Source organism: Mesoplodon densirostris, chromosome 7 (genome assembly GCF_025265405.1).
Source record: "Mesoplodon densirostris isolate mMesDen1 chromosome 7, mMesDen1 primary haplotype, whole genome shotgun sequence".
Classification (NCBI taxonomy): domain Eukaryota; kingdom Metazoa; phylum Chordata; class Mammalia; order Artiodactyla; family Ziphiidae; genus Mesoplodon; species Mesoplodon densirostris.
The window spans coordinates 106,873,658-106,887,205 of record NC_082667.1 but is presented as its reverse complement, the minus strand read 5'-3'; the positions used below and the strand labels follow the sequence as shown (position 1 = coordinate 106,887,205).

Below are 13,548 nucleotides of genomic sequence, written 5' to 3'. Positions count from 1 at the left end.
TTGGGGAAAATCTTAAAAATCAAGAATTAACTCAGAATTCTGTGATCCACTCAAACTAAGCCGAATTAAGAATCTAGTTCATTTATAGTTTCAAAGAGGTGTGATCTATAAACAAATGGAAGTCATTTAACAGCAAGCACCATGGCTACTATACCCTCTGTATTTAATTACTGGACATGAAAGGTGCTTAATAAATTCTTATCAAGTTGCACAAAGTAGACTTTAAGGGCTCTTCTTTTGGAAAGTTCCCTAAGAAGCAGCAATGATCACCCTGTTGGAAGAAAGGAAAACCAGGCACCAGGGTCCCATCAGTCACCAATAATAGACTCAATACTCCATGGAGGTTTGCCCATGATCAAAACTGTAGCAGGGCGCTGTGACATTCTGAACAATAAACCTGATGAGATATTTACATGGACAGGCCAAATATGAGGTTAGTGTTATAATTTATGAGAAATCTAAGCATTCAACCAAAGTGAGGAGTGAGCAGGCAAGAGCCAGCTAATGGGATTTCTGCCGGGCAGCTCTTCACATCAATAGATAGGAAGCTGCTCTGCAGTGCTTTCATTAACAGGGCTTCAGTACTAGTTGAAGACAAGGACACTTTGAGCCTTCTGTTCTATAAAGCACCACCCTTTCCTCCCGGTGTGGGGTTTCATTAGAAAGTCAGAGGATGTGAGGAAGAAACTAACATCCTTCTAGACAACCATAGTCATAATTTCACGACACTGTTATTCAGGATACAGACTGAAAAATTCTATATGGGCTTCAACAATTTCTCTACAGAGCCTTTCACTTTTCTTTCTTTTTCTTTTTTTAAAGCTTGGACCCAACACCCTATAAATTCCCTGTTCTCTTTTGTTTTTCCACATTTTAAAAAGAGTGACTTTTCCAAATGGCAATTAAACTCCTGATTTATCTAAATTACACCAGCAATTTATTGATCATAACATTAGCTCCAGGAGAAAAACACGGCGATGAAAGGGTAGGTTTTCTCTCCAGCAAGCAGCGACTCTCAATGCACAGGGTCCTTATTAAGTGTTTTCTAACACTGCGTGCAAACAGGGAGGCATTTTAAAAATAGTCAACGGTTCAAATGATTCTTAACACCAGGCAGCACATTTTGCATTTATTTGTCTCTGAATAAGCTTTCTCTTTGGGAAAAGTGGGAGGAATTGCCTTCCCAAAGCTTTTCATTGCACTTACTTATTTTTATCCACAGTTATTCTTAATGTGATTCTCCAGAACTAATCAAAGTGCTGCTTAAACTTGAGTACAGTAAAAATGTAACTAATTTAGATGAATCAGGGTATAGACCATCTGAATTAGTATAAGTCTGAATTACATAACATTTTAAAGGCAATTCAATTTTACAGCTTTCAAATAGCTTCAGAGTAACAAGACTGAATAAGCATCAGTAGGTAAATGTTCTGGAGACCAAATCTGGTGACAAATAAAAAAGGAACTATGATTATTCTATTAATTGTTTGCATTTAAATGTTTCTTTTGATGTGTCAACAGAAATGCCATTCCCTTAAATGGACTTATTGTGCCTCCACCCAGTGTTATGTAACTTATCAAGGATTTATTGAACATCTGTTATAAGTAAAGCGTTAGGGGGAAAAGTATATGGCAGTTTTTACCTTCACAAAGGTTATAATCTTGTTAGGGGGATAAGAAGTACATGGCAAAATCAACCTCTGGCTATTTTATTTACTGATTCTCTTATTACAATTTTTCTCCACAAATGGGGCTAGGTAAATGACACCTCGAGTCTGATTTATCCAAACTGCTGAACTAATGAGCTTATGCTGTGCTTGGATTTATTTATCATTAAATCACTGTCACTGCCCAGACTTTCTGGACTGCTAATATCCTGTTTCTTGCACTCTTCCTCAACATACCACAGCAGGATCTTCTTAATCTTGAGTTATAGAAATTGGAGCTGATGAATCTCTCCCTCTTGTAAATGACATGGCGTCAAGTTCATCTCACCCAGGTCCTGCTGACATACCCTGATCATTGGATAATTATGTCCACGAATCTGCCAATTTTTCAGGCCTGAGCAGCAGAGAGCTGTTCCATACACAAACTCAAGTACTTTTCTAAGATAAGGTCACAGGTGACATTTTTGTTTCAACTGAGAACTATTAATTTTGCCCTTCATTAAGTAGTAGATAATAAACATCTGGGTGATGGTTTTTACCTGGTGTTCCAGGAATCTGAGCTCGTCTGTGATATAAAACGGAGGTATGAGGGATTTCAGAAACTCAAAATTTCTGAGAAATTGGCTCTAGGCCCACTAGCTCTCCAGTATACCCCAGTCACAGAAGCTTAATCAAGGAGGGATTGATACGATGGGTAAGAAATTAACAGGAGAGTAACCGTTAGGAGTGTAGACTGGCATCAAAAAAAGAAGCTGAACAACTTCAGTGGTGGCAGAATTCCAAGGTCTCATAGACTGTCTCATTCCACTAGATTTCTTGTCTCTACATGAGGGAAAGTGCCTGGGTACCATCAGTGATGTGCTGGAGCTGACTTCCACTATGGAGAGAACTGATTATGTGTAGCTGTTCCCAAGTCCTCCTTCAATGATTCCAAGTTGGTAGCTTGAAATTGAACCACAGTGTAAGTATCTACACCATGGAAACTGGCAAATGCTCCATACAAATCAGCCCCCACTCCCAACCTGACCAGAGCCAGCCATTACACAGCACAACACTGGCGCCATCTGATCTCATCTTTCTCTGCTTTCGCAAGGTTAGTAACTACTGTTCCCTGAGGAAAGCCCGTGGACACATCCTTGGACCACTCACCTGGGCTCGGTTGGTGTACAGTACTTTCATGTCCTTCAGCTTCTCCAAACCCTCACTGTAGCACAGGATGGCTGTTTCATAATCACCTTTGACAAATGCTTCATTCCCCTTTTCTTTTAGGGCTGTGAGAATAGAAGTTATACAGGTGAGCTCTCCCCACACACTGGAAAATTCTTTCAGACTTCATTGCCCTGAGTTTCCAACTCTACTTTGAAGGTCAGAGCTTCCATGCATCCAAAGGGGGCCTGTCACTTACTTCTCTCTGCAGATAATACCAGGTCGGTTTCTGTTCTCTCAATCTACCTGAAGTCTTCTAAGCAGCTTCTCAGAAAAAGTAAATGTTTCTGCCTCAAGGCTTAGAACACCCCAAACTTGCCACAAAGAGCAAGTCTACACATTCAAACGTCTCATAAAGAGATTCAAACAACTAATTTTCTAGCAAATATGGAATTGTTCAGATCTGCAGCACACATACCGCTGAGTGGTATAAAGTAAGTGCTGAAAGCATTCTTCTGTCATGTGTATCTTCCTCACCACACACACAACCCCAGTTCTTTCTTTTCCTTTATTTCCCCTCTCCCTTTTCCCAGCTTTGTTTGCTTGTTTCATTTTTCTTTTTCATTTCTTCATCTGTGCCTCAGGCTGGACAGTAGTACCTCACTCCCATCCCTCCCTACTTTCCAAGCATCACCTAGTGCTGCTAAATCCATCCATGTGCTTTAGAAAGGTCTGACTGTGGAGGCTGACTCAGGGCTGTGTCTGACTCCCTGCTTGTTGCTGTGGGAACAGGAAACAGACGAGTTTCTGCCTGGCCAGGTCCCACTGCCTCAGGCCCATCATGAACCCACCCACTGGGAATCTTGATGTCCTCAAACATTAGCATAGAGACTTCCTTGCTCTTTCTAGCACAAATCACCCTGGGTATTGAAAAGTGAAAAGACTGACAATTACCATCTGCCAAGACTTTGTTTTCCCTTCTTCTTTTGGCACGTTCTTTTGCATCCTTCTCCATAGATGCCAAGAAGGCCTCTGACAACAGCGTAATTTCAAATATTAAAAAGAAAAATCCAAATACTATAATCAGTTCTTCAGCTCAAATTCAGAAAAAAGCTACTTTAGAGTTTTAGAGCCACACTTTTCATGCATTCACATGTAGGCACGTGTATGCGCGCGCACACACACACACACACACACACAGATTCGGAGACAACTAAAATGACATTTTCTTAATTTGACAGTAAATGGTAATCTGTGTGATGTATTATTATACATGGTGACTATGTCTGTGCTTCAAATTTGAATTATGCCTTTTAAAAGAGTTCTTCTTTGAAGACTGTTCCACTTAGCATAATGAGCTTCTGAGCTGAGCAACTGAGAAACTCTCTGGATCCCTTTAAGCAGCTAAGAGTAAATTGGATGAAACAGAATAACTGAATTCAGTTTACAAAAGACTGGCCAGGAGAACGTAGGAAAAACCCTCTGAGTACTGTCCCCTCTGACTACTAGTAACAGAATTGAATGATCAGTAGGTGTTTGTTCATGGGTTGTTTGTAAGCCCAGAGGCTATAATTTAAGGGTCTGGAAGCTACAATCTATAAACACTGATCCTAAAGGAATAATACACATTGGAAAGAGAGATGCTCTCCTTACCTGTGTTTATTTCATCTGTATTCTGCAGGGCACAGGTTATCATAAAAACAAAGACACAAATTTCAAAAACCACTCCCTCATTTATACATATACAAAGAAAGAAGGCAGATCGATTACAAGTGGGGAGTAGGGTCATTTCCTTTAACCATCGATACTGAAAGGCTCAAAATTCAGGGGGCTTGCTGTAAATCAGGAGATCTAGTTATGGGCACAATTGTTATGGGGCTACATCTGCAGAAACAAGGGCGAGCAGGTCAAGGGACCGCCGCTGTGGCTGTATGAGTTGGAAATATGAGTTAGTAGAATATATTACCTTAACGGCTTAAAAATGGTCACAAGCTCAGTGGGTACAGAGGCCAAATTTTCATTAAAACAAACCCAAAGGGTTGTTTAAGGATGACCCAGAAAGATCAAGAAAAGAAATCAGAGTTTATACTTCCTTGTGGAAAATAAATCTAAGTGAATCTAAAAATCAAAAGGCTATTTTAGCCTCACCAGGCAGTTGAGATTAAACCACTACTTCCTCTGCTTTATGCAGACCTTCTCACTCTGTCTACATAGATAACTCCACCATAGGGAAAGGGCACCTTTGTGGGAGCTTGTGGAGGACTGATCATGGTCTTGTTCATGGTGGTCCTGCACTCGTCCTCCTCTTGGTCTTCCTCTGTAAACTTCAGTCTCTTTTCTGTCTCGAGGACAGCTTTCTCTTGTATGACTGGGTCATCAGAATTCATCTCCTGAATTAAATTGGCTAGAGGAGAAATCAGAGGTGAATCATTCAAGCAAGGTCTTCAAAAAGAAAGACTCCACTCACTAAAAAGGTGGTGTAGAAAATTTCATGGGGAAGGACTTTTATTTTTCCAGCTTTATTGAGATATAATTGACACATGACATTGTGTAAGTTTAAGGTGTACAACATGGTGATTTGATACACGTATACACTGAGAAATGATTCCCACACCAAGGTTAGTTAACACACCCATATCCTCATATAATTTCATTTTTTGTGTGTGTGTGGTGAGAACATTTAAGATCTAGTCTCTCAGCAACTTTAAAGTGTATAGTACAGTACTGTTAACAATAGTCACCATGCTGTATATTAGATCCCCAGAACCTATTCACCTACTAGAGAATTTGTGTATATGTGTGCTTAAATTTAAACATCTTAAATAAATGGTTTTTACAAAATGTGCATTCTTTTGCAACCTAGTTTTTTCTCCTAATGTGCTTTACAGATTTGTTCTTGATACTAATGGTTGCAGTTGATTTATTTTAATCACTGTATATACCATAGGTAATCCATTCTCTTATTGATGGACATCCAGGTGTTTTTAAATTTTTTGCTAGTGAATAAATGACGAATCGAATATCTGTGTACATATTTTCCCATGCACACGTGACATATTCCTCAGCTTACGGCTGTATCGAGGTTTATTCCTATGAGTTGTGACAAGAGTTCCCATGCCTCCACATCCTAGTTAAAGCTTGTTGTCAAACTTTTAAGTTGTTGCCACTATAATGCATTTATCTCCTCAATGTTTTCATTTGCATCTTCCTGAACGTGATTGGGATCGAGCATCTTTTCATTGGTTTGTAGGCCATTTGGATTTCCTTTTCTGTCAACTTCCTGCTCCTATCCTTGGCCGATTTTCTATTGGGTTGTTTGTCTTTTTCTTATTATGATTTCTTTATATATTCTGGACTGATATGTATTTGTGAACATCTCCTTGTGTACAGTTTATCTTTTTATCTGTTTTTATGGAAGCTTTTGTTAAAGACATTTTCTATGTGTTAAATGTACCAATATTTCCCGTTATGCTTTATGCCTTTTGTGTATATTAGGTTTACAAATATACTCTTATATGTCTTCTGTATGTTTTAATGTTCTGTTTTTCTCATTAGGGTATTTAATCCACCTGGAGCTGACTTTTTTGTTTTTTGCCGCACCGCCTGGCATGCGGGATCTTAATTCCCAGACCAGGGATTGCAACTGTGCCCCCTGCAGTGGAAGTGCAGAGTCTTAATCACTGGACCACCAGGGAAGTCCCCTGGAGCTGACTTTGCATAGGGCACGGGCACCCGTTTGTTGAAGACTCCCTGCCTTCCCACCAATGTGTTGTGTCATCCCTGGCACATGCGTGAACCTGCTCTAGGCACTTTATTCCATTCTACTGGATAATATCTTTTTCAGCACCAAAACTTCCGTGCATAATTACTACAGCTTTATAATGAGTCTTGAACATCTGATAGGGAGATCCCACTTTCTTATTTTTCTGCAAAATTTTCTGGATTAATTTGTGGCCCTTTGCTCTTCTGTGTGAACTCTGGAATCAGCTTGTTGAATTCTAAACAAAACATTTTTGGGATTTTGATCTAAATCATGTTGAATGTAGAGAATAATTTGAGAAGAACAGATTTCCTTAACAAATGTGTCTTCCCATCCATGATAAAATGTCTCCACTTATTTAGATGTAAACAAACATATACATAGCACATTTATGTCTTTTAATTAAAAATTTTATTCACTAAACTCTGAACTTTATTCTAATTTCATTAATCTCTTTGTGATATCCTTTTTCCATTCCAGGATACCATCTAGGATATCACACTATATTTAGTCATGTCTCCTTATAATTCTCTGAGCCATGACAATTTCTCAGATCTTCCTTGTTTTCCTTGACAGTTTTGAGAATTACTGGTCAGGTATTTTTTGTAGAATAGTGTTCATTTTGGGTTTACCTGATGTTATTGGCACAGTCAGACTGAGGTTCTCAAGATTTTGGGAGGAAGACCATAGCACATATTAAGGGTACACGTTATCAATATGATTTATCATGCTGTTAACTTTGACCACCTAAGGTAGAGTTTGTCAGCTTTTTCCATCTTAAAGTTACTTTTCCCCCTCTTTTCCTGTACTGTACTGTTTGGAAGCAAGTCAGTAAATGTATCTCACTTTCAGGGGTGGAGAGTTATGCTCTACCTTCTAGAGGCAGCAATATCTACATAAATTGTTTGAAATTCTTCTGTATGGGAGATTTGCCTTACGTATTTATTTACTTATTTAACTATTCATCGTTTATTTATATCCATATAGACTCATGGATATTTATTTTATACTTTGGGCTATAATCCAATACTCTGTTTGCTTTCTTGCTCAAATTGTTCTAGTTTTGACCACTGGGAGCTCTTTCAATTAAATTTTATAACCTTCCCCATAAAGGTCTTGCATATATTTTGAGGGATTTATTTTGGTATTGTAAATGAAGTGTTGCTGGTATACAGGAAGTATATAAGAATGCAACTGAATTTTATACATTAATCTCGTATCCAAAAACCTTGCTCAATGTCCTTCTTTACTTTATTAATTTATTTATAGACTTTTTTGAATTTTTCTCTGTAGACTCTCTGCCCGAGCCCTCTTCTCTTTTTCTACACCTTTCCCAGGAATTCCTGTTCCCTCCTATGGCTCCAAATACCATGCAGATGCCAGTTCTTAAATGTCTCCTAAGTTGACCTCCCCAGCTACTCTCTCTCTCTTAGGCTCAGACTCACAAAGCCAACTGCCTTCTGAACATCTCCACTGGGATGCCTTACTCATCTGCCTATCCTCTTTCTCCCCAGACTGTTCCTCCTTCAAATGCCCCTATCTCAGCAGATGGTCCAACTACCCACTTGTCATTCAATCAAGACTCTCAGGCTCATCCTTAAGGCTTTGTTCTCCCTCCACCTTCACAGCCATCAACACTAAAGCCTGTCAAGTAAGCTCTGAATTATCTCTCCAATCTGTCTACTTGTGTCCATTCCAGCCACAGTCTCTTCTCCCTGGAGCACTGCAACAGCCTCCTAGCTGGCTCTCAGCACCTGTTTGCTTCTCCCCTCCAGTCTACCACTGCCAGAGTGACTTTTCTAAGGTATAAATCTGACCATGTTTCTGCTCCAAGTAAGGATTCCCATTGCTCTCAGGATAAATACGAATTCCTTACCGTGGCTTCTAAGGTCTTTCCTGATCTGGCCTTTCTGGACTCAGATGGGACCCTTCTCTCCTTGATCTATTCTCTCCAGCTATACTGAGCTTTTTAATCTTTCAGTTTCTCAAAAGTACCACCCTTGCTCTTAACTTCCATCTTTCCTACGTACTTTCTCCCCATTTAGAATACTCCCCTACCCTCTCTCCAGTGGCCAACTCCTACTCAGACTTCAGATTTGTGCTTAAAACTCATCCTTTAGGGAAGCCTTTATTTGTGGGCTGAATTGTGCCCCTCTGCCCCAATTCATATGTTGGAGCCCTAATCCCCTCAGTGTGACTGTATTTGGAGACAGGGCTTTTAAAGAGGTCATGAAGGATAAATGAGGTCATAAGGGTGGGGCCCTAAACCAATTGGATTGATGTCCGTATAAGAGGAGGAAGAGACACCAGGGATGTGCACACACAGAGAAAAGACCATGTGAGGACACAGTAAGAAGGGGGTTGTCTGCAAGCCAGGGAGAGAGGGCTCAGGAGAAATTAAACCTAACACCTTGATCTTGGACTTCTGATCTCCAGAACTGTGACAAAAATTAATTTCTGTTGCCTAAGACCCCCAGTGTGTGATATTTTGTTACAGCAGCCCATCAGACAACTCCCTCATCTGAGTTAGAGTCTCTTGCATTTTACCAATCTCTCTTTGTAGCATACATCACCCTTGAAATTACTTGTTTAATATCTGTTTTCCCCACCAGACTGTAGGTACCATGAAGGAAAGTAATTCTTATTCGTTGTTACTGTACTCTCCAGGGTCTAGCGATGCTCAGTACACAGCAAGAGCCCAAGAAATGAATGTATAGAATCTACACACATGTGGCTATATAAATTTAAATTACTTATAAACGAAATAGAGACATTCACTTCTTTAGTAGCACTAGCCACATTTCAAACCCTCGATAGCCACTTGTGGTCACTGGTGACCACAGTGGACAGTGTAGATTATAGAACATGTCTATCATCACAGAAAGTTCCATCAGATGGTACTGATATAAATGATATGGAAATGAACTTGGGGTACGAATGAATGTTAGCCAGGTAAAGAAAGACCGGGAGGCAGAGGGAAGGACAAAAGCAGCAGGCAGAGGATGAATGCTCAGGGGGTGTGTGGGGAACCGGGAGCAGTCTGTAGCTCAAGTGTAAGGTAGGGGGAGGCCAGAGGTAAGGCCAAGGTCACGGGAGGACTTAGGTCCTGATGAGAGCATGACATTTATTGGGACTGCGGGGAGAATGCAAGCAGAGAAGTGGCTGGGTCAGATTTGCATTTCAGATATATTACCCTGTGGGGAGTGTAAGCCTGGAGGCGGTGGGAGGGGGGGGAAACAATCAGGGGGTTGTTGAAATCGTCTGGATAAGAGAAAAAGAACAAATGGAGGTTGGAGAGGTGGGAGCTGGAGGCAGAAGGCAAACCTGAGGGCTGATTAAATTAAGGACTGAGAGGTGAGAGGAGGCCAATGTGACTTGTAAATCTGGGGACAGCAGTGCCATCAAGTGAGACCAGAACGAATGGGAGAGTAGGAGAAGCAGGTTTTATTTGGCACTGGGGGTGACAGAGGAAGAGATGATCAACTAACCTTCGGACACATTAAGTTCATGGTGCTTGAGGGATACAATGGGTGTGACAGTTGGCATAGAGGCTGAGGCTCAAAAAAAGTGGCTGGTAGCAATTGAGATGTGGGGTCATCACAAGGGTGGTAGCTAAAACCACGTGCTTGGGCTAGATCACCTGAAGAGAAAGGTGAGCAGCGGCCCAGGCCAGAACAACATTTGGGGGATGGGCCGAGAAGAAGCCCATGACAAACCCAAAGAACACCCTAAGGATGTACTGTCTATGAAGTTGCCTGAACTATTTTTAAAACCATTTTATTCTTTGGACGCATACAGCCTGTGAGAAGCAGCAACTTCAATATATTTCTATTTGATATGTAAGGTTGGTTTCACTGCTGGTTTTCTTGTCTCTGTCCTCAAACAAGCTCCCCGAAGTCTGAGCAGGGACTGAGTGCTTTGGAAGCTCCTGTATGTGATCTGTGTGGTCAGAGTATGTCCTTTGAGATCCCCCCAGTCTAAGTTGGGGAAGGGTCTTCCTGCCTAGAGGAAGAGAGACAGGAGTATGACAGCCAACAGCCATCTGTGTAATGTGATGGACCCTGGGGGAAAGCCTTTTGACCTTTGCCTCTGCAGCTCAAAACCAGGAAAGGCTCTCCCCTAAAACAAGAGGGATTTCAGACTGATCAGTGGGGTTCCTGAGTGATATTCTCCAAGGGAACAGTAGGCTCACTGGTGATGGGGGAATAGAAGCTCCTTTTGACCTGATTCTACACAGAAGGGGAGAAAATACAAGGAAGAACTGTCAGACTGAATTCAATCAGAATGTTAGCAGCTTCTCTGATACCAATTAACAGCCAAAAAATACTACCCCCAGGCTCCAATATTACTTGCTTCTCAATACCCCTTCTGTTTAATCTCAAGAACGTTTTTTCCTTAAGAGTCATAAACCTGTCAGGCAACCCATGAACTAACTTAGAGTAATCATCTCTCTTTAACCACTCCACCTCCCTAAAGTAAAATTTAATTAGTCTATGATTTACTGGTACTTACTGATTTCATCTACATTTTTAAGAAATTTCTGCAAGTCTTCCTCTTGAGAGTCAGCCATGGTGAACCAGAATCCCTGAGGGAGGCAGCATAAATGATGAAAATTAGTAATAATAAAACTCTCAACAGAATTTGTCAGGCTGATGAGCTTTCTAAAACTAAGAGCCAGGTAATTATTTTTAAGATGGATTTGTGTTTATAGAAGTCATGAATAACAAGCAGGGTGATCTATTTCACTCTGACTGCTGTTAAGGCCAAGGGACCCTCATGACGTGTGGCGATATTTCTGGAAAGCTGCCAGCCTCCCTCCAATGGGGAAAGGGCTCTGCAAAATGTCCCTACAAAGCCACCATCAGCTGCTGTGTCAGGGACCTGGCTTGAAGGCGGCCAGGTGGAGAGCAGTTGACAGGCCACCAGAGATGGAGGAGGACACTAATGCTTGACTTTGATCATGACAGGCTGGCCCAGCCAGAAGCTTTGGAGCTGGCTGTGTGACAGGTAACCGAAAATGGGACAATTTACATCTAAATGTCCAAACTATTTAAACTATAAGCCTCTGGCTTATTTCTGAGGAGTGAAGAGAAGCTACAAATTGCATGGAGGGATTAGAACTTGACAGCCCTGCACGCCAGCCTCTCTTCTCCTCTCCAGGTACTTTAGTTGGATCACCACTCAGTTGTTTTTGAGTGAAAGGCCTCATGCTACAGCCAGTGGTTCTCAAAGGTCCACCCACAGACCATAAGAATCATCCAAAAACTGGTTTAGCATAAGATTCTTCAGCCTTAGCCCAGAGCCCCTCAGTTAGTAAGCCTGAGAGAGTACCCAGGAATGTATAGTTTTAAACACTCTCCAGGTGATTCTGATTTACAGCTAGGTTTAATAACAGTGTAGCCAAATAAGTCACCTTTAACTGGAAATTTGAAATCTGCCAGGAACAAGCCTCCACCAGTTATAAGCTGTGCTACCTCAGCTAAAGTCACAACCTCTCTGACCCTCAGAGGCCTCATTCATTCTATGGAAACTATAATACAAACAGAGGGCTGGGGCTTCCCTGGTGGCGTAGTGGTTGAGAATCTGACTGCCAATGCAGGGGACGGGGGTTTGAGCCCTGGTCTGGGAAGATCCCACATGCCGCGGAGCAACTGGGTCCGTGAGCCACAATTACTGAGCCTGCGCGTCTGGAGCTTGTGCTCCGCAACAAGAGAGGCCGCGATAGTGAGAGGCCCGCGCACCGCGATGAAGAGAGCCCTCGCACAGAAACGAAGACCCAACACAGCCAAAAATAAATAAATGAATAGATTTAAAAAAAACAGAGGGCTATCTGGGGATTAATTTAAAGCAACAGGTTGGCAATGAGTGGTTACTGCAAGACATCCTTATCTATGAAACAGGGCTGGGGACCTCTGGCTTAACTAAATGATCACTAGGTTTCTTTCCAGCTCTTAACAATTCAGGCTCCCGTGGAACTGAGGCCTAGTCAAGTGAGTTGACTTGACCAAGGTTAGGAGAGGCAGAAGGCAGGCTTAGAACTCCCCCGGGCAGCAGGAGGGGAAGCCCTCTGCTCCCAGGCCAGGGTCTAAGGGCGCGCCATGCCTGGGCAGCGAACGCACGACGGGACGAGAAGGCCAGGGCACGGTGACGCCCAGGGGGCCGACGGTATCCACTTCAACGGGAAGGAGCCTGAGCCCCGCCTGGAGCCAGAAGACCGGCTCGCCCCAAATGCCCCTCCCCAGCCGGCGCAGAGGGGCGGGGCCGGCGGCACCGTTGCTCGGGCAACCGCTCCAGAGCGTCCACCGGCCGAGTGCCCGCGGTGGAGGTCCCGGCGGCCCTCAGCTGATACCGTCCCATCCGCCGGGCCCAAACCAGCGTCCTCTGCTTGGCTCTGACGGCCAGATCAGGACCAGGACCAGGGCAGACCCCGGGCCACCCCGCTGCACTGACCTGACGCGCCCAGAGCTGGACAGGAAATGGCGGCTGTGGGCGGGCGGTAACCGAACTAGGCTGAGGCGGGGCGGCGCCAAAGGGCCAGGGGCGGATGTGGCCCCGTGCTCTGACGCGCTCTGCGTTCTAGTTCCGGAGCGCGAGCCAAGTTCAAGGCCAAGCTGGCGCGTGGGCAGCCAGCTGGGGACCGGGGAAGCTGGGGGGAGCAAAAGAAGCCCGAGTGACCTGCGCTGATCCCTAAATCAGCGCCAGGTTTTGGCTTCTTTGTTTTCTGGGGTTGGAGGGTGTGTCACTGGCATTAGCTTAATATCCCTGGCCCCAAAGAGGGAAGGTCTGCAGTGTACTTGGGAGAGGCAGGCTTGGGTGTGAATCCGATTTTACCTATTAGTATACGCGAGACCTTCGGAGAGGAGAGTTATGTGATCTCTCTGATCTTCAGAGTTCTCCTTTATATAAAAAATGGAGAAATGGCACTTTCTCATAAGATTTACGGTTAAGGTGCCAGGCACCTAGTCAGTGGGGATA

At 43.0% G+C, this 13,548-nt stretch overlaps 1 protein-coding gene across 1 annotated transcript in view; it reads right to left on the bottom strand.

The window, feature by feature from the left end:
* The window catches only part of TTC12 (tetratricopeptide repeat domain 12), a 49,654-nt gene extending 36,593 nt beyond the window's left edge, over nucleotides 1-13,061 (bottom strand). Inside the window, exons 1-6 of the mRNA XM_060104852.1 lie at nucleotides 13,024-13,061; nucleotides 11,086-11,158; nucleotides 5,054-5,217; nucleotides 4,467-4,488; nucleotides 3,768-3,845; nucleotides 2,817-2,938 (exon numbers count right to left, since the gene is read on the bottom strand). Of these exons, the coding sequence (XP_059960835.1) occupies nucleotides 2,817-2,938; nucleotides 3,768-3,845; nucleotides 4,467-4,488; nucleotides 5,054-5,217; nucleotides 11,086-11,143 (444 nt within the window). The 5' untranslated portion in view covers nucleotides 11,144-11,158; nucleotides 13,024-13,061. The remainder of the gene's footprint in view (nucleotides 1-2,816; nucleotides 2,939-3,767; nucleotides 3,846-4,466; nucleotides 4,489-5,053; nucleotides 5,218-11,085; nucleotides 11,159-13,023) is intronic.
* Between the last annotated feature and the right edge of the window lie 487 nt (nucleotides 13,062-13,548).